Raw genomic sequence first — 25,173 nt, 5'->3', positions numbered from 1 at the left:
AGAACAACCCGTTCCCTATTCCTTTGTTGTTATCTAGCCTGGGTTGCAGCGTGTTCTATTGAGTCGGACAATCTGTGAATTTCCCGCTTTCTCCGGCTACTTTTCTTCTTTCTTTTCTTTGTATCCTTCCCTTCCCTTCAGTGGGTGGAACCATATCCGTATCTCCAAAACTAATGGGAGTAACAGTGGATGGTTTGTAGTTAGCCGCTTGCCTCAAGGGTTAAGTGTCCATCTCTATTCCCTCCTAAGCCCTCCCCATGCTCGGGAGGAGAAGGCTGTGAATAAATACCACCCTTGTCTTCTCATAATGGAAACCGCTTGACCTTCCGTGACCTCTGCTGGTCGAAGCATCTGCCTGTCCCTTCCACCGGCCCGTCCTATGGGACATCACCGGGGCTGTCACATCTGCCCGCGAGCAGTAACTCGATTGCTTGAGGAATTTACTTTATAGAATAAAAATTAAGGACGGCCCTATAATTTTTTTAAAGAGTGAAAAAAGAAGGCAGTCCGCTTTTGGATGGGCTGTTGATTTACAGTCTGTAATCATGTGCAAGTTCTTGTTGTGTTTCTGGGAACTGTGCATGACGACTGCACGATGAGCGCGGCCCTCATTGACTTTCTCGAGCCCTCCCCGTATGGATGAGATAATAATGAGTTTGGCAGGGGCCTTAATTTAATCATGTCGGGTAAAAGCGGTGCACATGTGGCGCAGCTGCTAGCGCTTAGCCTCAGTCTTGCCCTGCCCCGTAGATGGGTTGCCATTCGGTGCCCGCATTGGCTTGTGTCTGTGTTATCGGTCTTTTATGGAGCACATTCCTCAGTGAAAAGGCTTTACAGTGCCGGACAAAGGAGTTTGTTTTGCGAAGATTTGTCTGTGACTTTTCTGAGGCTATCGAATTAGCTCACGTGCGTCTGCATCCGCGTGACTAGAGAAACTGGTTTAGGAGTTTTTCCTGCAGCCGTGGCACAGGTCAGTCTTTGTTGTCGCGTTTATTTAACTTTCCCACTCAAACACAGAGCTGCTCGAGTGCTTGGCCAAGCACCTGTTGGGGATTATAGGTCGATAACGGCTCCCGGCTAATTTCTTGTGATAATTCAACGGTGAAATCTAATCTCACCTTTGCCATTTTGGCTCCTTTTGAGAATCCCTGCCCCCGAAAATGTGTTTCTACTTGAACTGAAAAGGAGTCAGAGACAAAGGCACACATGTCACACTTAAGCAGAAACGCTCACATGCATTACCAAGCAAATACCCTTCAAACTGGTTTCACACAACATTCTACATACGCCAGACAATTGCATGTTAACCTATGACACAGTTAAGTGACAGAAACTAGGCCATGGGTTGTGCGGCGTATAACATCTGCTGGAAGAGAGGTAAGGAGACATGCAAAATTGTCATTAACGCAAACTCACCACAGGTGCTAAACTTGTTTGTGAGAATTGAGCCCTCCTCTGAACAATGTGTCCGGTGTGGCCCTGTTTCTCCCAGTACACTTCACTGCTTTCCACTGCTTGACGCTAACAGCCGCTAGTGGTTTTAAGACAACCAGGTGTGGTAGTTTGCTGTCAAGATGGATCTAAATCTGTGTTCTGGTTTATAAAGTGGATTAGCTTTAATGAAATGACACACCTTTACAAATAAAGGTTTAGCTTTGACTGTACATCTTATGCAGATATTCAAGAGCCTTCTGTATAAACAGAAACGCCTCAGGCATTCAGAACGTCTAGCCCAGATTTCCCTTATCTTATCTGTGCTGTAAAGTCTGCTGTGGCCATCAGCAGATAATATACTGTAAATTTTTGGCCAGCTGTGCTTGAAGCAGCAATAAACCAAATAGTTTTGGTTAATGACAACAGGAGGTGCTTTGCTGTAAAAGCGAGATTGCACTCGGCCGGCCTTTTTTCATAACCTGTTCATTGCCTCGGGAACATAACCACCTTTTGATCAACGGCCATCTCAGCAGAGAATATTAGTTACTCCACAGCCATGTTCTGTAGAGATCTAGTAGCTGTGAGGAGCTTTGCATCAGATGATGGTGACTTTGTGTGGAGATTTACATGTGCTGCTCTCCTCTCCCCTGAGCTCAGAGCTGTGTTTACCAAAGCTGTTCTCTAAGTGGTATACTACTATTTTTTAGAGACTGCACTGAGTGTTTAAGGACAATTATCCACAGCACTTATGTAAACACGCATGCACGGAGGCTCCAGGGAACAGTAGGATATGTATAAACAGCAGTGATTTCACCTGGTGGAGGGTTTCTTTAGCCGTCCAGACTATGTTTTCCTGTGTTTACAGGGCTCTGATGTAGGTCCCCGACCTGATGCTGACAAACCCCACTGCTTTATCGGTCCATCTATACTGCCGGTGGCCTGGCTCCACTCGGCCCTGCTACACACAAAGATGTATGCGTGTCTCACACAGGCGCTACAGTGTGAGGAGAATACTTAAACCCTTTACTGGCGAGGCACGAAATTCATTGACGCAACAAACAGAAACGGTTGTATCATGCATTTGTGTTTTGGTTCGGATTTGCCACTGCATAAAAAAGGTCCTACCAATGCAGTTGTTAAATTAGTTTTAAACAAGTCAATCCTGCATTGTGGTAGAGAAGGATAATTGTGCTTGTTTATGTTTCAATTTCACAAGTGTCAGTCATTTAAAATGATGCAGGATGAAATGGATCAAGTGAGAAATGTTGTACAGGAAAAGCAAGATGATCGCTGCTTGATTATCTCATGGGCCATACTCCGATCTGCCACCACATTGCAGTGAGCACTTAACGGAGGCATTCATTCAGACCTGCAAGTGGTGATAAAAGAAAAACACTTTAATGTGGGCTGTAATTGCCTCAGAAAATGTCCCCTTAATGGCTAGCTAAGCATAAGCTCCTTTGTTGTCTTTCTTAACCTTGACCAAGATGATGCGACCGACCAGACGGGCCCAGACTAGACTTACCACCATTAATAGACTTAAATCAACGTTGTGGCTTTCGCCTGTCAGTTTGTCACAGTTTTACAGCTTTTAGAGACATGACTGTGATGCATAGACGGCGGGGGAAAGTGCTGAGCTTGTACCAACAAGTACAATGAACCAGTTATTGCCTAATTTCAGATTTCTCACCTACTTACCATTTTCATTGGCCCGTTTCCATGTGTGTTCTTTCAGCTGGTCTCCTAACCCATGCCATCATGAGAGAATGGTGCTCATGAATTTGATCACAGCAACTTGAGTGATTCATGTTCTGTTTGGCCTGACTGTGATCTACACTTTGGCCCCCTAATAGACTATAAAAGGAGAGGCGCTGCCAGTTGGAGCGCTAGTTTACCAGGAACATATGGCCGGCCTTGGCATAGGGAGATAACATTAGAATTACCATATCCATTAGCATCAACCTGTCCTCTGGCTTTTCCAGGCTTAAATCACATGCTAGCAGTGATCCATAAGCCTGAACAGTGCCAACAGATTTCTGAAGGAAGTTTTAGAATTGCAGCGGGGCAAAAGTTGCTCCTGGGGGGCTGTGACTGGTGCTCTACACCCAGGCTGGGGGGGGAGGGCCACAAGGGCAAACTCTTTGGCGTCGGAGCTCCTCAAGAATGCAGAGAGGGATTAACGCACGTCTGTGGCAGTGATGGATGGGACTAGGAACCACACACACACACACACTGGCACACACACATATATGCCTACAGAGCATCTGGATGAAGACTGTTTTGGCCCCTCCTCTGCAGCAGCATTATGCCAATTTAGCAGGTGTATGTCTAGTTTGTGTGTGTGAGTGTGTGTCTGTCTGTCTGCTGGGACAAAAGCCAGGCTTGGTTGTTTGCCCTACTACCCCAGATAGAGCTGTGTTTACCAGCCGCCGCGTGTCATTTTTTAGTCGAAGTCACAGCTTCTTATCATGCTAGTTCACGTCTGGGGCACTTTGATCGATACGCTTTGTCCTTTTCCAAATCACAGATGAATTGATTTCGGCTGCATGCGATAGGTGTTTCCTGTGAGTCCAGTGATTGATGCAGCGCGCGTGTGTACGTTTTGTGGTTTTGAATGTGTGTGGCTTTCTGTACGAGGCCATCATCGATTACAGCACATGCACTCTTTTTACCTGCTCCCGGCCCCTTGAATCTCCAGCACCTCATTGTTTCCCTCTGAAACCTCTGGTGATTCGCTGTGACCTCTAGCAGCCGGCTCTTGTGTGACTGATATCGCACTGCATTGGTCAATGATCTCTGATGGATCACCTCAGGGAGCCTGGAGTGTGTCTCGCAGGACCACCGCAGTACACACACTACAGTGGTACGGGAATGGTAATGAGTGAGTGATTCGCGGGGCTGATCGTATTAATCACTAGAGCTCACACCGTGGTGCGTTTGACGGATTACACCGCAGCGCTCAAAGGACAGCCACAGTCACTTCCAGTGGAGATTATACAGTTTGTGAAAGGACTTAATGCACGTGTATTATGCTCGTGTGTTTGCACTCGCATGCGCAAAAATATACAAAGTCACTGTGAGATGTGGCAAAAAGGTTTTGTCTTGTATTGATGATCCAGGGGATTGAAACTCACCTTTCCTGAAGGGTAACGACTAATGTTGTCATTCTTGTTTCCCTTTTCTCAGCCTCAAAGGCACTTTTCTTTCCCCGTCTCTTATCTGCAGGGAGATAATTAGGTATTTCTTGTTCGCCTTTGTGTGAGGAAGGTGTTGGTCTTTTGCCCTGTCTTCCTGGGCAGGACAGGGCAGGGTGTGTGCTTGTTTTCCCAGGAGCCTCGGTGGTCCTTTATCTGACCCTATGGTTTCGTATGCACCGCCTGTCACTCATTCTATTCCTTTTTTCCATCACCTCCAGGCATTTTCTGTACAATTGTATAGCTGGGAGACAGGGGGCTCTCAAAGGTCTGGCTATGCTATAACGGCAGTCCAGATGTGTGTGTGTGTGTGTGTGTCTATATCTGTGTCTGTGTCTGTGTCTATTGACTGCACCAGAAAATCAATCCAGCTACATTTTGGTTTTATCAGTCAGACTTAATTGGGAGCTAGAGTACCGGTAGCTAGATTTCAGTCTGAGGACATGCTTTGTGCTTGTACGCGTCTGTGCCTTTTTCCACTCCCAGATTTTATCCCTCAAAAATGACCTTCTCTTCCTGTCCATTAAGCTGCTTAATTAGCAGAGAAACTGATGGAAAGCTGATTTGCACCTGCGATCTTCCAGCTGTTTGCTGCATCTCACACACGCACATACACTGCACCTTTTTGTCCGAATGCCATGCAAAACATGCACAATATGGAAGCGCACACACGTTCAAACACGGTCACACTATCAGGCAGCAGATGGGTTCTAACACCCTCTTGAGGATGTTCCCAGTCAGTGTCTCTAAACAAAGCCATCGAAAGATGTTTGCACCACTTTTCTCATTTTAGATTTGTACACAGTCACAGACACCCTCTGGCGATGTCCTCTCATACACACACACACACCAACTCCACGCACAGACAGGCACGCATCAACCCTCTTTTGTTAGCGCCGGCACGTCCAGCCTAATTTGAAGTCGCGTCAAACTCCCTCTGTGTTTAGGTTTGCCTTGTCTGTAAGGAGTTCCAATCTGTAGGAAAATGAACTGAGCTGACAGCAGAGGAGGCAGGCAGAAAATAGAGATTTCACTGTATGGGACAGAGGGATGAGGAGATGGAAAAGGATGAATAGAAGATGAATAATGCGTTGGATAACCTCTGATTTGAATGTCACTAAACAATTTGAACTCTTGTATTTTTTGTTTTTCACTATTTTTGGGGAAAACACAAAAACTTTGGTTAAAGGAACACCTCTTGAAGCGTGTGTGAGAGTTTCTATCAAGGCATTTCTTTCTTTTTATATATAAAAAAAAGCTGGAGAAAGTTTTTGGATTCCTCCAAACCCCAAAAGTTGGAGGTGAAGTTGGTGCGATGGTGGATGCCTACCACCAAACAAAAGACTTGACCTTTCACCCTGCCTTAAAGCATCCCATCTGAAGTAAATTCCTTCAGTCACCCCCCCTAACTCCCCTCCCCAAGTCCTCCGCACGTCTAGTTATAATTGCTAATGCATTTCTACATCCTTGGTCTTTGAATGCATGTTTCTGGGCGAGGCAGTGTGTACTAATCTTTGCTAAAATGAGCAATTAACATCAATTTATTCCATCCCAAAGGACGTTTTGTTCACAAATTGCCACAGACTGCGGTCTCCAGTGAGCAGGATAATCAATGGCATCAAACCCATAAACGGGCCTCCAGCTATGAGAGTGGCTCCGTCATGCTGTTAGGACCGGAGACAAGAAATATTATCATGCTGACTGAAAACTCATATTTCTCCCATTGACTCTCCCCCGACTATCCGTCTCCACTCTATCCGTCAGCCCGGCCCCGTCACTCGACCACTGTGAGTTTTTCATCACAGATGGATTACTGCTGGTAATCCTTGAGATTGATGGGGCATCATTTGTGTTAACCATAAAACGCATACTTTACACGTGAAATTAAAGTGTCTACCTCCTCTGTTTACACGTAAATGGGATAAGTCGGAGATAAACTGCAGTCAGTGAGCTGGATACATGTTAAGTTGCTCTCTCTCTCTATTTAATGCTTTGATTTCTCTTTAAAAAACATAAAGCTCTTCTGTTAAGCTCTTACAAACCACATTAACAACAGTAGCATGCCCCGTTCCCTTCATGTGTGAACCTGTTAAATAGATGTGTTTGAGGTACACAGGAAGAATGACACAGCAGTGTTGGTAATTATGATGATGGAGGGCGATTTGACCTTTAGTTTCCATTACAGAGTTCGGCTTTAGTTCAGTGGTTTATGACATGTGAATAGAACTTTGGTTGGGTTGTGTGCATAAATGAGTTGCCCGGAGCTTGGATATGGAGGGATTTAATTTGGCTCTGGAGAGCTTATTGGGGCCTTAATTGATCTTAATTAAGGGGTCGGACCATTTTGCCTTGTGGAATATGACTCCAGCACCTGCTCTGCATGAATATGCATCACAGCATCCGTCCTCCCTGCCTTCTCCTTCTCTCCCATTGCCTCACTCTTTTCAGCGTGTTTGTTGACCAACCTTTTAGCTGCCTCCATCCATAGCCGGACAAAGGGCTTTGAGAGGAGCTCAGTGTTGGCCACGGGGACTATTGTGTTGTTAACAATGTTGTTTAGCCCCAGCCGCCGGTGAATGCTGCTAATATTGTGTCCCGGGGCTGATGTCTCTATGTCAAGCAGCAGGCTGATGGAAGACTATTCCACAGCTGCTCACAACAGCGTGGCGTGATGGTGACTTTCAATAGCTATTCAGGCCCAGATGTATTTCTAGAGAAGAACCCGATTGAGCATTCTAGTTTCATCGATGCATATGTTTATTTTCTATTTGTAGTAGTGGTGTGATATGTCCCTGAACACATCCTCATTCTGGTTCTCTGGAATAAACAACTAGCTTGAGAGAGAGAGAGAGAGAGAGAGAGAGAGAGAGAGAGTTTGGGGAGGAGGGGGTGAGGTCAGTTAAGAGAATAGTCTGGTGCTCCTCATCCACTTCTGACGTTGTGATGTGTTTCTGGTGTGGTGGCTCTCTGAATGGGTCCAGTTTGACTATGTGACCACAGTTATGTGATCCATAGACAAATGGAGGGCATGTGTGCATTTTTAGACCGACGGCGGTCTCCAGTCTGTCGCCGCCGGGACCAGGCTTAGTCACAACACTCTCCGTTGCACTTCAGAAGTTGTAATTGCGGGGAAAGGTTGTTGACTCATTTTCTTTCTTGCATTTTTTTAATCCAAATGAGATACACATTTAGCCCTTAGAAACCTTGCAATAGTTTAGCCTCGTCAATAATTTGTATTTTTTCTTCTATGTGATTCCCAGCTTGCTCCCGCTCTTTTTCTCACCAACCCCCTGTTTTCACTTCCTTAACTTTCTTTTTTATTCTCTGGCCCACAGTCACTCGTGCATATCAACATACACACACTCTCGTTTTCTGTTATAGGCCTTTCACACCGCCGCAAAATCGGCGCTAGTTCTGGGCTAGTTCGGAGTTAGAGCCAGTGTTTTGGTTTCACACCGCCAGAGAGCCTGCTCCGGGCCGTAAAAACCGGGGGAACTCATACCCCAGGATTGAGCAGGGTTTGATAAGAACTGCTTGCGCGAACGGTTGGGGGAGGGATTATCCTGACCAACCAGAGCAACTCAAACCTCATGCCCGCCATATTTAAAAACACCGCTACTACGAGACGTAAACATAACATAATTACCGAACGTAGCCATCAAATTGACCGGCGAGAATACGCTGTATGGGTCCTGTTTGCTTAAGAAAGCAAAGCGAGAGCCAACAAGTGTAAAAATAAGACGTATTCGCCGCTGTTGTTGCGCTTAAAGCTAGCGGTAGCTTTAGCGTTAGCCACAAGAGCAGCGGCGTCGGGTGACGTACACACACGTTTACAGTGACGTCATGACGTTGCTCTCTTGCCGGCTCCATGGCTGTCTCCGGTCGATGTGAAACCAACCGGTTCATAACTGGGATAAGGCTGTAACCAGTTTTGAACTGACCCCAACACCAGCCTGGAACTGACTCTTGGTTCATTTTGGTGTGAAAGGCCTATTAGTTAGTTAGCTGGCTGCCTCCTTTGCCTCCTCCCGGGGTCATTGTGGTATTTAGGGTCAGACAAGCGCTCCAGTCATTGCGCCCTCCCCACTGCCTCCCAGGCAGCACTTACGCCAGCTCGTCTGGCCCAATCCCCTCAAACGGCTTTGGAAAAAACCGCCCTTGGCTGTAACAAGCCCTGCATCCACCTCCTGGCCAACGGAAAAGCAGGATATAGGAAAAACAACACAGTGGAAGCAGTAGTGGATAGAGCCTTCTTTTGCAGTGGACAACTCTAAATGGACGAGGGCTATAACACATCATCGCGCATCGCGCTAATTTCTGAGAGAGCTCTTCTGTTGAGAACTTTTCACTTTTTCCTCCCGGCTTTCCCAACTTTTTCCTCTTGACGCTCCGTTACCCAGGGTTACCCCCCCGGGAGGATTGTGATTCGCTGCTGCTGCGATGTCGGGAGGGAGTTTCCACGTGGCCTCAAGTGTGTCTGGGTGTGTGTGAGTCAAATGCGGTGTGTCTGTGTGTGTGTGTGTGTGTGTGTGTGCTGCTTTAAGACTCAACGAGCCTACACAGGGAGAATCCACTTTGTGTTCAGACAACACCCGCTACATTTCTCCTTTGCAAGCTCTTCAAAGAGCTTTTAGATTAAAGCCTGGGCCACCAAGGTAAGGGATGTTCTGGGGTCTGTGTTTTATCTTTCTATCCCTTTGTTCCTCCTATTTACTGGATTAAGAAGCGGCATTGTTTTTCTCCTATTGTCCACAGGTGTTGGGTTACCATGGGTGTGATTGCTGTTTAGTTTCCAGCTGTATCTGTTAGAAAGCACATTGTGTTTTTAGTTTTTATCTGTAGGTTACGGCCCGCCTTGCTGTATAAGCCTGTCTACAATGTAGCTTGGTAAATGAAGATACAGCAAAGTGACCCTTTACAATCTCAGCCGTTATCACTTGTGCTGCTGTGTGTTTAGGGTTGTCAGCATTTTCAGCCTGCCTCGTGAGACTATCAGAGCTCGACAAAGTTACCACCACCTTGTCTAAACTTTGTATCTCATGCTGAAGTTGCTGTTCGTTCGCTCGCTCAGTCGGAGAGAGTGGAAAACGTTTTCATTTTCTTGGCTTCACTCTAGAATGGCAGTGACACACGTGTATAAATCTTTCAGAAGACTGCCATGTCAATTTTTTTTTGGTTGGGTGCCAGGCGCAGAGCCTCTGAATGTATAATGAAAAAGTCCGAAAGACACTTAACAAGCACTGTGATGGATGTTCGGTGGCTCTGGCTGAATCCACCACACAGTAATATGGGCTTTCAGCGAGTGATTCATAGATGGACATTTCTCCTCATAAGCAAACAACCACAGATTACTTCAAATCTGCTTCATATGACAGCTGGAGACGGCCTGCTCTTTGGCTCCGCTCAGTTTCCACTCTCCTTTGCCTCCTGTTGTTGTTTTTCTATTGAAAGAAACTTGTGGGTTATTTTTGCATAAGTTTGAATTGAAGCCGTGTCCAAAAAGAGGGAAGGTTTAAGCACACTGCGCCTTTTAAGAGCTCAGTTGTCCCAGCGCCAGAGGAAAGTGATAAGAGACAAGTCCCATGGGCTGAGATTTGACAGGAGAAAGGCAGTGCGATTGTGTTAACAGCCATGACCAACAACAACTGCCCTCATAGTTCCTACTTCACAGCTCTGCCTAATCAATCAAAAAGTATAAAACTGTGCATTATTTTGAATGAGATTGTATTTGCTACTGGCTAATGGCTATTTTTTTTTGCATTGGTTTATCATACCTCCCATCAGAACATCATGTTTACCGAGCTTTGTGCTGTAAGGTTAGCCTTTTTTCATTATTGTTGCTTTACTGAGAGCACTCTTATAGGAAACAATAGAAAAGGTCCTGTAAGATTGCTGTATCCCCAAGGTTCTATGGCAGAGTAGGTTAAAACACTTGCAGTTATCAGCATTATGATGAGGCCCAGTCCTCTAGGGGAATATGTGTGTTTCACACTGCTGTGTCAATAGGTCCTTCCTCCAGCTTTGTTCCTCAAGTTTAGATTCAAGGACATGAGGCCAGGGTCAGGATTTCAAACATGCTTCTCAAGACTATGTTTTTGTGAGGTTGATGGGGGGGATTATAGATACAATTCAAAACATGCATGTTGGTAGAACAAAGACATTTCCTTAACACACCGCCATCGTGTACCTTCTGTGTTTATACCTCCTTTGAGGTGTGGCACCTTCCTCAACGGTCGCCCTGAGCTCCAGACCCAAAGACAAACACAGTGCCAGACTAAACATGGAGCTTAGGTGGGAGTCACCCAGGGGCAGCCCGAGAAGAATGCCAGGTCATGGGGTGTGTCGAGGAGCTTTAAGGGTGGCAGTGGTCCCTTGGCCCTGTAAGCAGATGGCCTGTAGGCCTATTGACGAGAACAGAGGAGTGAGGGGGAAGAGGGAGGGAGAGTTCAAACTGGGCGCACTGGTTTTTGCAGCTAAAAGGAAGACTTGTCTTGTTGTTCTCCCGAAACCAGTCGCACAATACTTCGGTTCAAGTCGCAGCAGAAGGCAAACGTGTGTGTCTTTTAGGTTGGTGTGTTGGCACGCCTCTTAAGTCTTTTCATACCCACAACCCTTCTCTGTGTGAAGAAGAAAACGTGGCAAGAAAAGTCGTTGTATTGAAAGAAAGCCGTCATTGACAAGTTCGACAATCGGCTTTATGCTGACTCCTAGTGTTGTCGGCAGCTGCTTACTCGGTTCTTTACTCTACAGGGAGCATTGTTTCGTCGTTTCCCATTCATGTAGATCATTTTAAAATGACTTTAGCCTCTAGATGCAAACTCCAAAATATTCTTCTGCTTTCAAGGTCATTGCAAACTATTGATGCTCAAACTGAAATGTGGAATTGTGTAATACAATACGCCAGTTTTCCCACATTTTGTTAGGCCAATGAATGGGCCTTAACTACTGATAGTTGGACCAGTCGAGTGCAGGTGACCATGCACTTGTAAGCATTGTTGGCTGTACTTTGCCTATAGAGTCCATGTCAACCATGCCCCTGGTTCAAGAAGCATGACAAAGCTGGAATTATTATGTGCAAGTGACAGGAAGAAGCCTGGATAGGTAGGTTCAGGGTTATAGGGTCCATACCATTATGTCTTAGTTATATGCTTGTATTCAGTATCTTCTTCCTCTCGTTCGCCCTTTTACTTATGACGAATTCGGCAAGTGAGTATGTGGTTAATCCTCTTAACAGCTCAGATTGGTGGTTCAAGTTCATTACCAGGCCTACGTGTCTCTGGCTCTGTTTGAACTGTCTTTGTAAGTTCTCTTTTTTATTTTTTTCATTTTCACTTTTATCACTCTAAGCAGTTGAGAGAATGAGTCATTTCACGTTTGATTTTTCTTTTTTGTAGCATTATTCTAAATATTTGGCCTGTCTATGAACTTCATAATCTACTGCCTCCTATGCTTTACATATGAAATGTTCCAGTCCCCTGGTATTTCCCTGTGAACTTTATTTACTAAACAAATTTTTTTTTTCTGTAGTCCATTAACTCAGTCAGCCCACACTATTTAACCTCCCCTCACCGTCAAGGTGCATCAGAGCAGGAGCCGATAAACTCTTAATGCAGCAGATCACTTAATCCCAAAGGTTAGGGCTTCTGGCAGGGGGGTGTTTACACTGTAACCTTACACATGCTGTACGTGTGCTGCGGGGCTTAGTGGCGTTAGCACTATTTGAAAGCCCTCCTGGAGTGTCAGCCACATGCAAGTAAGTGGGTTATATTACAGGCACACAAGTTTTGCAATGCTCCTCAGAAGATGCCCGGTGCCTCAGCAAAGGGCGCTCCTCAGCCGTTTCTGGTTTTGGATCCTGCCCCTGGACAAATTTAGTAGTGACGAGTAGAAAAAAGAAAAAGAAAAAACGGAGCAAGCTAGGATTCCAGAGTTTAAAAATAAACAGAGGGGTAAATTGTTGCCGGCTTTCAAAAACGTTCCCAACCCCGATCAAAGACGACGTCATTTACTTGCAGGGAGGTGGAAAAATGCTACTAATGTTTGTTTTGGATGTCTGATGGGGTAAGTTAGACTTTTTGGGGGGGTGGAGTGAATTTTCAAATTAGTCATTCTTTAGTGCCAGGGTGGCTGTACTGTAAAGTAAAGTACTGTACTGTACTGTGTTCTGTAGTACAACACTTGGTTGATGTGATACTAATGGGAAGTTGATGGTAGTGAAGTTTAATTGGATGTGATTGATACTTTAGGGCTGCATAGCTTTCAGGGGGATCTTTTCATCTGCGGGATGTTGGCTGAACAATACTCCCCCCCCGCCCCCCCTTCCTCAATACAGAAAATCTCAAACTACCATAAGTAAGACAATCTCAGATGCTGTTTCAGCTGAATGCACTGGCAGACAAGTGCTGCCTACTAAACACTGTCCTCCCCTAAATGCTAGGGATTAGGTCTACTCTGGCACACCTGTTCTCAAACACAGCGCTCATTACACGTGGCCAACTACAGTCCTTTTGAAAGAGACTGAGCACTAAGTACAACTTCTCTCTCTGTCTTTCAGATGAGCCTGGGGACAAAGGAAGACGTTTATTTTGAGAAATGAGGCGGAGATAACCTCGTGAACAAGGAGCTCCCATCTGAGAAGAGACGTTCCGGAAGGTGAGTCTTAGAACTGTGGCCTTCACACCTGTGTTGTCAATATTGTTGTGCATGATTATTTAAACACAACATTTAAAATGTGTCTCCGGTATACACATCAAGTCAGTCAATTCTCTTTTGGTCAAAGCACACAATTATACTGTATATGGATGTTATTTCCACTTTGAATATATTGGGTCTTCTTTATAATGGTCAGTATTTGGTCATATTTAAACCGGTACTTTTTCTAATAGCACCTTCGCCTAGGGTGTTAGATCCTTTCTATATGTTTTAGAGAGAGTTGTTCTAGTTCCTAATCCAGTGCTGCTACCTGAAGACTGTTAAAGGTATTTAACCTATTATGTAATTACATCACAGACGGCAGAAGATACAGTCCTGTCACATGCAGCCCCAACAGTTTATGTGCTTTGGCTTCAGCCAGATAATGTAATGTCTGCCTGGTCATGGCTCTCCGTCACGACTGTAAGCCTGTTGTGGACAGTCTGGAAGTGATTTTTCATTGTCTTGACCTCTGTCACACATAACAACCATGACGGCCTTCAGCCTGTTCATCTGACCTGACTTTTCTATAGAAAGAATGGAAGAATGTAGTAAAATGGGAGTGGGTGTATACCATACAAGTTAATGACCAGATGTGATGGAATTACGTATGGCTGTTTTCTTTAAGGCATAAGGAAGATATTAGATCTTCAGCTGTTATACTCCACTGAAAACTAAACGATTACGTGTGTGTGTGGTGTGGTTTTATAGGAGTGTTGTCATTATTGTTTATTAATAATAAGTCAATGTTGTGTCTCTGCTGAGCTTACATCATGTACCATGGATTGTCCAGTGTCATAATCCCATGCGTCTCTGTTTTTTCTCCTCCAGGCAGTTATGGGAAATTCAGAGAGCCAATATAGCATCCAGGGCCCCAAAGGTACCAGCCTGGTCTTCCCTGGGAAACCGAAACCATGCATGAAGTTCCGCTCAGCCAAAGACAGCGCTCTGTCGCCCCACACGTGGTGGAAAAGTGCCCCAGTGGGCTCAGGGTACAAGGCCCGGTGCGTCGGCCGGGGCTGTCTGTCTCCTCCTAAAAGCAGACAGCCTTACTCCACCAGGCACTACGACTATGTCTCAAAGGGGAGCAGGGGCGTCCCAGGTGAACAGCAGTGGCATCGGTCGCCTGGGTGTGGTGTACGAAGGCGGCACATGTCCGACGAATACGGAGAAAATCCATACGGGGCTGAGCTCAACGGGCAGGCTCTGAATGGAGACAGTGACGAGCACGGGGCTCTAGAGGAACAGAGCAGCCCACGGGTGGTGATCAAGAAGGATGGCAGTCTCAGGGTGGAGTTCACCAACACTTCAGGCAATCCCCTTCTCCTTGAAGAAGCCTCCGGTCCTGTGCAACTCCTCAAGTTCTCTCCCAACCTGGAGTCTGCCTCCACATCCAGTCTGCCTGGTTCTAGTGGCAGTAGGCAAGATGGCCACTGCAGCGGGCCCCCACCAGCCTCCACCTCCTCCACCGCCAGAACCAGCAAGGGAAGTTCACTGAGCTCCGATGGCTCCTGGTATGACTCTCCCTGGGGCCCCAGCACAGAGCTGTGTGAGCAGGATCAACCCTGCTCTGCCAGTCGGACCCTAGTCCACTCCCCCACACACCCCCTTGACTCTTTCACTGAACAGTGTGCCCCTGTGTCCATTGCTGACCTCTACAAGAACCCCCAAATTGCTGTTACCTTTCCCACAGCCAGGGACCTGTCCTGCCAGTTACAGGAGCCTCCATTGGGCCAGAGGCAACACAGAGCCTCTCTTGCATGTGTCCTGGATGTTCCAGTTGAGGAAGAGTGCCCCGAGGCCCGCCAGTACTCCTCATACACCCTGCCCTGTCGCAGGCCCAAAGCCCACACCGTGAGCGAAGGTCTGGACCACTATCCTGAGCAGGGACAGCAGCAGGAGCAGGCCGGATCATATTTTGTCTTCCATAAGAAAGACTCCATCAAAAACCGCATCAGACGCCTCAGTGACTGGACGGGCAGCCTGAGCCGCAAGAAGAGGAGGTCTCAGGTATGTTTGGACAGGTTTTTAGGGGATCATGTATCTTTCGTATCGTGCTGTTCATTAACAGTGGTGTCATAATCTTGTTGTGAAAATCAGTGAGTGTGTGCACTGAAATAAAAATCGAGTGTTAATACACTGCCATAGGCTATGTTAATTGTTATGTTGCTAGCTATGGTCGGCCCACTTTGTTTACACACCCTTTGTCTACACTCCAGTTTACAGAGCCTAGGCTGTGTATTAACAGCATAATTTTTCCCAGCGCAGAGCCACACACACAGTACGGAAAGTTTGCGGATCATAAGGAGATATTCACTGATTTTGATAAAGTGATTTTGACAACAAGCGTTCTCCAGAATTGCTGACTCCGCCTTTTAATTGACGATTTACACCTCTTTATTGCTCACAGGGATCACAGAGGGATCTTGTCCACCCGGTATGTGAATATAATACAATATAGATGTTGTGTTTGTAGTCGCCATAGTTTAGACACCCAGTAGATGAATGTATCAACCTCTTGTTGTGGTCTTAGAGCAGCAGCTTATTAGACAGGAGAAGGTATCAGTAACAGCGACGCACAAACCGTTTCCTGTCTGGCAGTGTTTATTTGATCATGAGCCACAGTGGTGGTCCTGGCACGGCCATCGTCCTCGGGTCCTTGGCACCAACACACCAGCTGTCTGAGGACAGGGCACAGTGGGGCAGCACAAAATGAAATTGGTCAGTTAGCCAGCGCTGGATCTTGCTGTTTTATGTGAGAATGTAGCAAAGATGAGAGGTACTTCCTATAACAATGCAAGACACATGGATGATCCTCCGGGCAAGAGAAGTTTGGGGCTGATGTACCGATACGTTGATGTCTTTATCTGGGTGGGTACATCTGAAGTATCTCTGCATCCTGGTTGTGATTAGTTGTTGAGTCAGTACTTGTCGCATGTTGCTGTTTTTAACTCTATTGTTTGCGGTCAGATGAATGTAGGCAGTGAGGGCGTTGATGTAACTGAATTGTATTAAGTATAGTTTTAGTCTAAGTTGAGTTCAAAAGCCGAAGAATTGCATTGAATTTGTAAAGATTCTGAACTTTACAACCCAGCTCATGGAAGTGCATAGCAATGTGGGACTGCAGCTGGATGGTACCGTGAAACACTAGCGTGTGAGACACAGAGCAGACAGCTGATACAATTTCCCAGTAGTAAAATGATACATGTTCCATACAGGCACGGGTTACAGGAGAGGTTAGAAATAACCACAGTTTGTCTGCATGTTGCCTGGGCACGATTCCAAAAAATCACATGTGATTTCTATCCTACAAAGACTTACATTATTTTATTTTTTTAAATACTTTTTAAAAATTTGACATGTGAATAGTGGAGCCGATGTACAACCTTATATTGAAATCATTGGTGCCATGAGTTGATCGAGCAAGAGTGTATGCTGCGAAGACGCATCATCTGAAATTTCTACTCCTATTTCGCTCTCCCAGGAATCCCTTAAACGCTGCGTAAACGGGGCAAAAGACTTACATTCTTAATAGATTTAATTTCACATGGATAATTAGTTCAAACTGAGCATGGGCCCATGTTCCTCTCTGTCTTTGAGGCTATTAGGACATTGTTCTGCATTAATTCCTTTAGCTTTGCCTTGTACAAACTTAAAGAACACTGTTTGTGCACTGCCAAGAGACTAGCTGTAAGCCTTCTGAAAGGCTCTGTTGGAGTGAAACTAAATCCTAGCTGAAGATTTAACCCCACCCCACCCTCTTAATGTTAATGAATGACTTGTGGTTGTTAGGTTTCTTGTGTTGGGCAGTTTTTCTGGGCTTCCCTCGCCCTCTTTAGAGAGTAAATCTGCTAATAGGGATTGGTGTTCAGTCAGTTGGGTCTGACAACAAACCAAAGGCCAAAATAGAACTATCATTGTATTGAGAATGACAGTTTTCTTGCTAGGGTAAGAATGTGTGAGCTTCTCCTTGTGCTTAAACAGGCTATAATGCTATGTGTAATACATGAGATACTTTGCCTTGACACTGTCGCTCCGCCCTGTAGTGACAAATACTCAGTAGACTGACAGTATTCATTCAGGTGTCACGCGGCCTTCGCTTACACATTACTACATAAGTAATGTCAGCCTCTAAATCTCCTGTTAACCATAACGACATGCTAATCTATCACCATGTGTTGGTGCTTGACTGTTTAAGGAGGCAGACCTAACACTCACAGATTTACTTCAGGTTTGGTCATGCAGAAATAAAGCTGGTAGAAGGCAGTATTCACCCGCAGAAATGCTCAAGATAAATGAGGGTGGTGGTTACTAGAATAAAATCCATTGCCAGCACCAGTTATTGGTGATAAATCGTAACAAGCTTGGCTCTATGTTTTTAGAGATATACCCTTAGAAGACCAACATTTCCATTGTAGAATGACAGTTTTATCTGGAAAAATTTAAACAAATAGTACTAAGAATAAACGACTACAGTGATTGATGCCTGGGGTTCTGACATGGGCTGCAACAAGCTCACGTTTTAAGTCACTGAGGTGCTTCGAGCTAGTCTTGGGGAATTAATTTCCTCTGTCCTACGGGGGCCATTTTGTTGACTGCAAGAAAGCTCTGCGCCATATATCTCCAAGGGGCTCGCTCACAGTGCAACCCTGGTGCCAAAGGCCAAGAACCTGCTTTTAATGAAAAGCAGCTTGTAACTGTGTGTGTGTGTGTGTGTGTGTGTGTGTGTGTGTGTGTGTGTGTGTGTGTGTGTGTGTGTGTGTGTGTGTGTGTGTGTGTGTGTGTGTGTGTGTGTGTGTGTGTGTGTGTGTGTGTGTGTGTGTGTGTGTGTGTGTGTGTGCAAGGGTGGACATATTCAAGCTAACTAGAGGAAACTAGGGAAAGCTCAAAAAGACCCACCCTGTCCTAAGAACACATTTTCCTACAGCTGGCTGTTCAATATAAACATGGTGTGTTTCATGGTAGCAGGTGGACTTAATGGTTAAACAAAGGCTGTCCTCAACTGAACACAGTGGGTTCAAACGGTTCATTGCTGCCCTAAAGTTAAACATGAGCTCTGAGCTGTCTGGTTACAGGCAGGATGGGAGAAAACCTGCAGCAACCATTTAGAGATTACTTGTTGTTATTTCATTTTCAGTAATTTTTTCTACTTTTGAGTGTTCTTTTCCAGTCTTATTCTGATGATTCGGGCAAGTTTGAAATATTTCCTTTTAATATCAACAAAAGGGATAGCATGGAAACATATAGGCAAAGCTAAGTGAGACACGGTAACAACTAAGGACAGGAGGGTGAACTTTCAGCATGAGGGCACACACTGTGTGTCTGCATGTTGAGAGCACTGCACTGTGTTGCCAGGGGCAGAATCGATGCGGCAATCTAGTCAAGTGTAGGTAGGCTGTCATCAGGCATGAAAGAGTGCAATTCCATCAAGTGTTCATTTGGGGAATCGGGAAGCCACAGCAGATCTCGAGTGACGCGGAATAGTCTGAGCCGGGGGGGGGTTCCAGCCTCCCAGGTGCCATCACAGGAAATTTGTCCCACTTTCTCATCCCAGCAGAAGATTTAAAGACTGTAATGCAGACTTTGATGTGGGTCCAAGTGGTTTGACTAGCTTCTTTAAAAAAAGTTTCTCCTCCTCTACTGCAGCACCTTGGGGTATTTTGAAGGGAGCACAGTTAGATTCCTGTCCCAGTGTAAGCTCTGCTTTATTTACAGGGATGTGTACATATATGGGTGAAAATAGTGATTTCCTTTTCCTTAAACCTCCTACGAGGAGCTTTTAAATGTTAATGAAACAGTCAACTTTTTACTCTGATGATCATAAATGACCCGTAACAGCAAACGAGACAATCAGGGAAAACAACGCTATTTTTATATAGTTATTATTAGTACTTCGTACTAAATCAAAGTGTAATCTGCTTCACCATTGTCATATTACCTTTATTAATCTGACATAGTCCCATATAAATGTAATATTATATTACCTCGTCACTATGCATCCTTGATATCGCTTCTACTCGCTGTCTAAACAAATGAACATGCGACGGCACGCACTAAAATAAAAACACTACCACTTTTGTCCAAAGGTGCCTATCGAATAAAACAAAAAGTTCCTCATACCTACTTTAACATAGGTGAAAACAACAGTTATGTTACCTAAGTTTGTCACTCCAGTGGTGACTAATCAATGAGACTGTTTAGGATTTTTTTTTTTTATGAAAATCTCATATTTTCCCCAAAATGTTCCGCCAATCACCTTTTCTCTACTCTTTGTGCCTCATCAGGAGACCAGGTACAAGGACCTGAGCGATGCCTTTGACAGTGGGGTGGACGGCCTGACCGCAGACACCAGCTCCCCCTCCCAGGTCTCCAGCCTCCACTGGTTCCCTGGAGCTTCCAGGGCCCAGTCTTCAGGAGCCCTTCACCAAACCACCAGCGACGCCGTACGCCAGAACATCTACGAGAACTTCATGAGGGAGCTGGAGACGGGCACCGGACAGGGGTTTGGCGCCGAGAGACGAGACCCATCCACGGGCACCGAAGAGGGGGAGAGCAGCAGCGAGTCGGCCGAGGGCTCCCTGGAGCAACTGGACCTGCTGTTTGAAAAGGAGCAAGGCGTGGTCAGACGGGCCGGCTGGCTGTCATTCAAACCCCTCGTCACCTTACACAAGGACAGGAAGCTGGAGCTGGTGGTCCGCCGCAAGTGGAAGCAGTACTGGGTGACCCTGAAAGGTGAGACTAGACTCTAGGAGAAGTGCAAAGCAAGGGGAAGGGAAATTTGAAATCGGAGCCAAAGAATAGAAGTGCTGACTTGTGGGTTTAAAATAATTCACCGGTAAGTAGATTATCCAAATTTTAGATTTATAATGCAGTTTAGAGGAGTGGGTGTGTTTGTCTTTTTTATCATGGCTTTCCTCTTGACAGCAGTCGAGTCCTTGACGGTGGAATCACACTTGACATTGAGTGATTGTCCTTCCCATCTGGCCTAAAAGCTTGCAGGGATTTATGCTGTTGTTTCTGGCCAAATATATAAAAATCAGCAAATATGTGTACTTTTTTCTTTTCTTTTTAAATGACAGTGCTTTTAAGTATTTCCTGAAAAAGCACTTTGAAGTTACAACAAATGAAAGGTTTAAGCGAGCACATTGTTATCGTTTATGCTCTTTTGGGAGTATGTGAAACTTTTAACCCAGTTCTGTCTTGTTTTTGACAAAAACATTTTGTCTGTAAAACATTATTTGACAGTTGTTAAAAAACCCAAACTCTTTACAGTCTAAAGAAAACCTGGCTTGATGATGTACACCTGCTTGTTGTCCGCAGCATTCACTGAACTCATGCACGATTGGGTCCATCATTGACTCCTTCATTGTTCATCTTCTCTCCTTTTTGTTTTCCAGGATGCACGTTGCTGTTCTACGAGACTTACGGTAAAGGCTCTCCAGAGCAGGAGATGTCGCCTCGCTACGCTCTCCTGGCCGAGGACAGCATCGTCCAAGCCGTTCCCGAGCACCCAAAGAAGGAGAATGTCTTCTGCCTCAGCAACTCCTATGGAGACGTCTACCTCTTCCAGGTGAAGCATGTCGGCTGTATAATGCTCCTAGTGATAGAACATTTAAACATGTTAGCAGTATGAAGCTGAGGTTGAATTGCGCCCACATACACTTTATAGCTTTTTTTTTTACCTCAAAAATATAGCTTATGAAATGAACAGTTATGGCTTGTGTGGGACTAACAAGCAAAGTGCCTAAGCTTCCTGGCCAAGGTTTCTGAGAGCACATCCTATTCGCCAATCGTGCCCACTGACCTACATATCATGACCAAATTCATGCCTAGCCTCGGCCCTTTTCCGTGTAGCCTCCCTCCACTCACGATTACAAGCATCCCCAGACTAGCAGTATGAAGCGGTGTCCAGACCTACATGTAATAAAATAGTTCTGTGTGGAGCTGACATGGCCCCAGAGGCAAGCAGAGTTAAAATCAGCTCTGCAACATGAAGACAGCCTTGTTACCACTCACATGGCCTGTTCAGCATGAGTCACTCTCAATCTGAATTGGATCCAACTGATTTCCCAACCAGCATGCTGCTTCCACCTTACAAGGACAACAGTGATGATCATATAACAGCTTATTAGTGGGGGAAATTACAGCAACAGTTTTTAACCTGTGCTCTCTCACATAGGCAGCATTAATCACATTTTCTTTTATTGATCCAGCTGAGCCCGGCTTGGAATACAGTGATTTTATTGTGATATATGATGAGGATTACACAATTAACAATACTAGTAGATTTATCAGTCTCTTCACATCTCTGAATCCAACCCTTAAAGCCTTGGTGTGTATCTTTTTCATGTATATAAATATTGGTTACCTTCAAACCATCGCTAAACAAGTTGACACAAAGTTGATTAAGCCTATCAGCTCCACAAAACACACTCTGTATTTCTCAGTACGGAAGCATTTAGAAATTGATGTCTCCCCCCCGACACTGTTACAGGAGCTCAGAAAAATCCCAAGAAGCTCCCAGGAAAATGTTTCAGTTGTTGATTCCAGAAAGAAATCAACCTGGACGCACAGCAGAAGGGTATAAAATCCAATGCGCGATCACCGAAAGCTCAACTCATGTAGACGTGACCAAGTGTTGTCGTAATTACTCCGAATTCCTCATGGGGGGCTACAGAAGTTACACACTATAGCTTTGACCGGTATATTTTGCCTTGCCACTTCCATCAAAATCAAACTTTCTGTCCTTCTAGGCTAGCAACCAGACTGACATGGAGAACTGGGTGACGGCCATCCATTCTGCCAGCGCTTCTCTGCTGGCCAAGCGGCAGGGCAAGGAGGACACGGTGCGCTTGCTGAGGAGCCAGGTGCGTGGCCTGCTGCAGAAGATAGACATGGACGGGAAGATGAAGAAAATGGCCGAGCTGCAAATGACGGTGGTCAGCGACCCCAAGAACCGCAAGGCCATCGAGAACCAGGTGAGCTGCTGCCGAGAATGACAACTGCTGATAGTGAGACATCAGTTGAGTCGGCTGAAATAAATACAGATGCCACTGAGATAATCTGGGGGTGGCCTCCGACGCATTTTTCCACCCCATTACACATTTTCATACCCCCCTGGGACGAATCACATAGAAAAAAATCTGCTGGATGATTTACAGCAATGATAGATCTTGTGGTGAAACATATGCTGTTCTACATGCTACCTTTTTGATTTTGTCATGCTCCGCTGTGGGCCGATATTCCACGTGGGTACATGTAGAAAAGCCCCATGATGTGCCCTAGTTAATTCTCCTGATTGTGCGACTGTGGTGACAAGCCTGTGTGCAGTGATGCTGGGTCTGTGGGTGGGTGAAGTGGCCTAAAATGCCTCGGTCCCCAAACGCATCGCGACAGGGGCCCAGGGGAGCAGCTCGCTTCCCGGGCTTCAGATTGGGATTCCAGATGTTTTCCTGGGTAATGGGCTCTCAACATGCATTATCCTCTTCCTCCTCTTCCTCACAGCCTGGGGGAGAATCCACAGCACCCAGCATTGGGGCTGTAGCATACATACAGCAGATTACTGATGGATATTAAAAGCCCATAATTTATAGCTTAACAATATTCTAAATGCTTTTACCAGAATTCTCTATTTAAAAAAAAATGTTTTGCATGTGGGAAACTCCAGCTACTATTTTTGTTTTTATACTTGGGACTCATTACTCCTTGTTACTCAGTTTGTTCAATGCGTAGCCATGAGGACCCATGTCAGTGTGCGGTGATTGCTTACGCACTAGAAAAAACAAGATGGACACTAATGCATTTGTTGTTGTAGCTGTCCATTCTTAAAAGGGCTATTATTTGATCTTTGGTTAAAAGTGCCCCCGAGTGATGCAATCTGAGTATGTTGTTATGAAAAACAAGCAAGATGGAAGCTGGACAGCTCACCGCAGTAATGGCTGGTGGAGATGTCACTGCCTCACCGCGAGACTAACTGACTGTGCTTGTATATCTGTTTCCAATTAGCTAGTGTGCCACCTCAGAGTAGACAAAGAGACAGACAGGGTTGAAGTAAATGATAGGGTCAGAGGGATATGGGACAGGACTGTGATACAGGCGCCCCAGGGGCTGATCGATAGATTGAGGGTTTCGGTGAGGTTGTCTAGAACCAAGAAGGCACTACTTTGATGTACCCACCCTTCCCACCTTTGTCTGCTGAAATCAGTGCCAGAAGACCTCTTTTAAAGACAGCCTATGCCCCCTTTTACATGCACGTGCACACACACACGCACTGCGATCACGTTGCATTGCGGGACTTATTATGCATTAGGGCTTGTACAGAGAGGCCAAGGGCAGATGTTCAAGAGGTGAAATAGGAAAAGAAGAAAAGGAAAGGCTTTTCTTTTCTAAGCAGAGCGTAATGACTTTGAAATTGAGGTACATACGTGCACACAGGGCAGATGGGTCCCAGCATGCATTGCCTTTTCACTGATGTTTGATTGTCTCTCTGAACTGATTGAAGCCTCTTAGAACCCTGAATGAATCAACAGACCACTTTTGGGGCTTTTAAAGAAAGTCTGTTCATCAATGATGCACCCCATGCATGAATCATCAAATCGAATTATTTTTGCAGTGCTATTTCAAGACATCCCTAGTGAAGACGAAGATGCTTGACTGTTGGCATCCAGATGGCGTGTAATTCAGAAGCATGCTAAGAACTCGTGTGACGGTTAAACATAGACACGAGTACTGCAGTTCCAAAGCAATAACTTTCCTAGAGTTACCTTTGCTTTTGAGAAAGGAGCTTATCTGATTTACTCCATAATGCCTCTCTCCCCATCTAAAGTCATCTTCAGCCTACTTAATGGAATTAATTCACAGTTCCACTTCCAGAACATTGTGTTAAATGTAATGAGCCAAGAATAGCAGCAAAGACAAAAGACTGCTTTTCTTGATCACTTCTTTACTATCCAAGGATTATGTACAAACGCTAAGAATTAGACTTGAGAGGAAAGGCCTTTAGATAATTGAAAATAAGCTTTAGTGCTAAATGCTTTATGTGACTGCCATTATCCAAATCCAAACCCTTTTTAGTTGTAAAAAGTTGTCATATTTAATACTGCTACTCTGCTAGTGCTAATGTTTCACTTGGTAGGGGCATTTGCCTCTAATGTCTCTGTAATCCATAGCACTGACTGGTAATTCTCTGGTAAAATGACATTGCAATTCTTATTGATCTGCAGCAACTGTGTACGCAAGTGACATTTACAGGATGATGCTAAATGCTGAAATGTAATGACGCAGTGTTGTTGGCTAACATTAGCCACTAAAAGCTACGAGTCATACCACACCAAGTAAGACTGAGTACCTGGATAGGATTTAATATGTGGATCCTTGCCCTTACTCAAGTGATCATTTCCACAGTTATTTAAATAACTGACATTCCAAATGCAAGTTGATTTTTGAGAAAAAACAAAGAATGTAAATCACTAGCGCTTGTCCAAGGCTGGAATGAGAATAATGTCCATAACTCAAGGCTTGTTAACCGAGGCCACCTGCCCAGCTATGTACACAGGCGTTTTCATGGTGTTAGCACATTACATAGACCAGTATGATCCCCATGGAGATTTCTGTGCAAGTTTCTTTGTTTCGGATGTTTGAAAAGTCACAGCTTCATAAAACACCACCCTCCTATTACTCCTCGGTTTTCCTTCCTAATTCTCAAGAATGCCATCAATGTGAACGAGACCTAATGGGAGAACGCCATAGGGTGCGGTATTGTAAATGAACTCGCAGTGCAGACGAGACCTATTAAAGTCAGTTGTTATAGAGGGTTGTTTAACTTGAGTGTTCTCATTAAAAACGGTCTCCAGCC

The 25,173-nt window shown here is 45.2% G+C and overlaps 1 protein-coding gene across 3 annotated transcripts in view; it reads left to right on the top strand.

The window, feature by feature from the left end:
• Nucleotides 1-25,173, top strand: part of tiam2a (TIAM Rac1 associated GEF 2a) — a 92,407-nt gene that overhangs the window by 31,094 nt on the left and 36,140 nt on the right. For 2 of the 3 annotated variants that reach the window (XM_080042877.1, XM_080042876.1), the window contains exons 2-6: nucleotides 13,183-13,280; nucleotides 14,151-15,329; nucleotides 19,604-20,051; nucleotides 20,717-20,889; nucleotides 22,073-22,297. In XM_080042877.1, the coding sequence (XP_079899003.1) occupies nucleotides 14,157-15,329; nucleotides 19,604-20,051; nucleotides 20,717-20,889; nucleotides 22,073-22,297 (2,019 nt within the window). In that variant the 5' untranslated portion in view covers nucleotides 13,183-13,280; nucleotides 14,151-14,156. Of the gene's footprint in view, nucleotides 1-9,243; nucleotides 9,284-13,182; nucleotides 13,281-14,150; nucleotides 15,330-19,603; nucleotides 20,052-20,716; nucleotides 20,890-22,072; nucleotides 22,298-25,173 lie in introns of those variants that run through there. The other variant, XM_080042878.1, reaches the window with a different exon arrangement.

Source organism: Ammodytes marinus, assembly GCF_949987685.1.
Source record: "Ammodytes marinus genome assembly, chromosome: 15".
NCBI lineage: Eukaryota > Metazoa > Chordata > Actinopteri > Uranoscopiformes > Ammodytidae > Ammodytes > Ammodytes marinus.
Note: the sequence above shows the minus strand (reverse complement) of the source record. Positions and strands in the feature narration are given on the sequence as shown.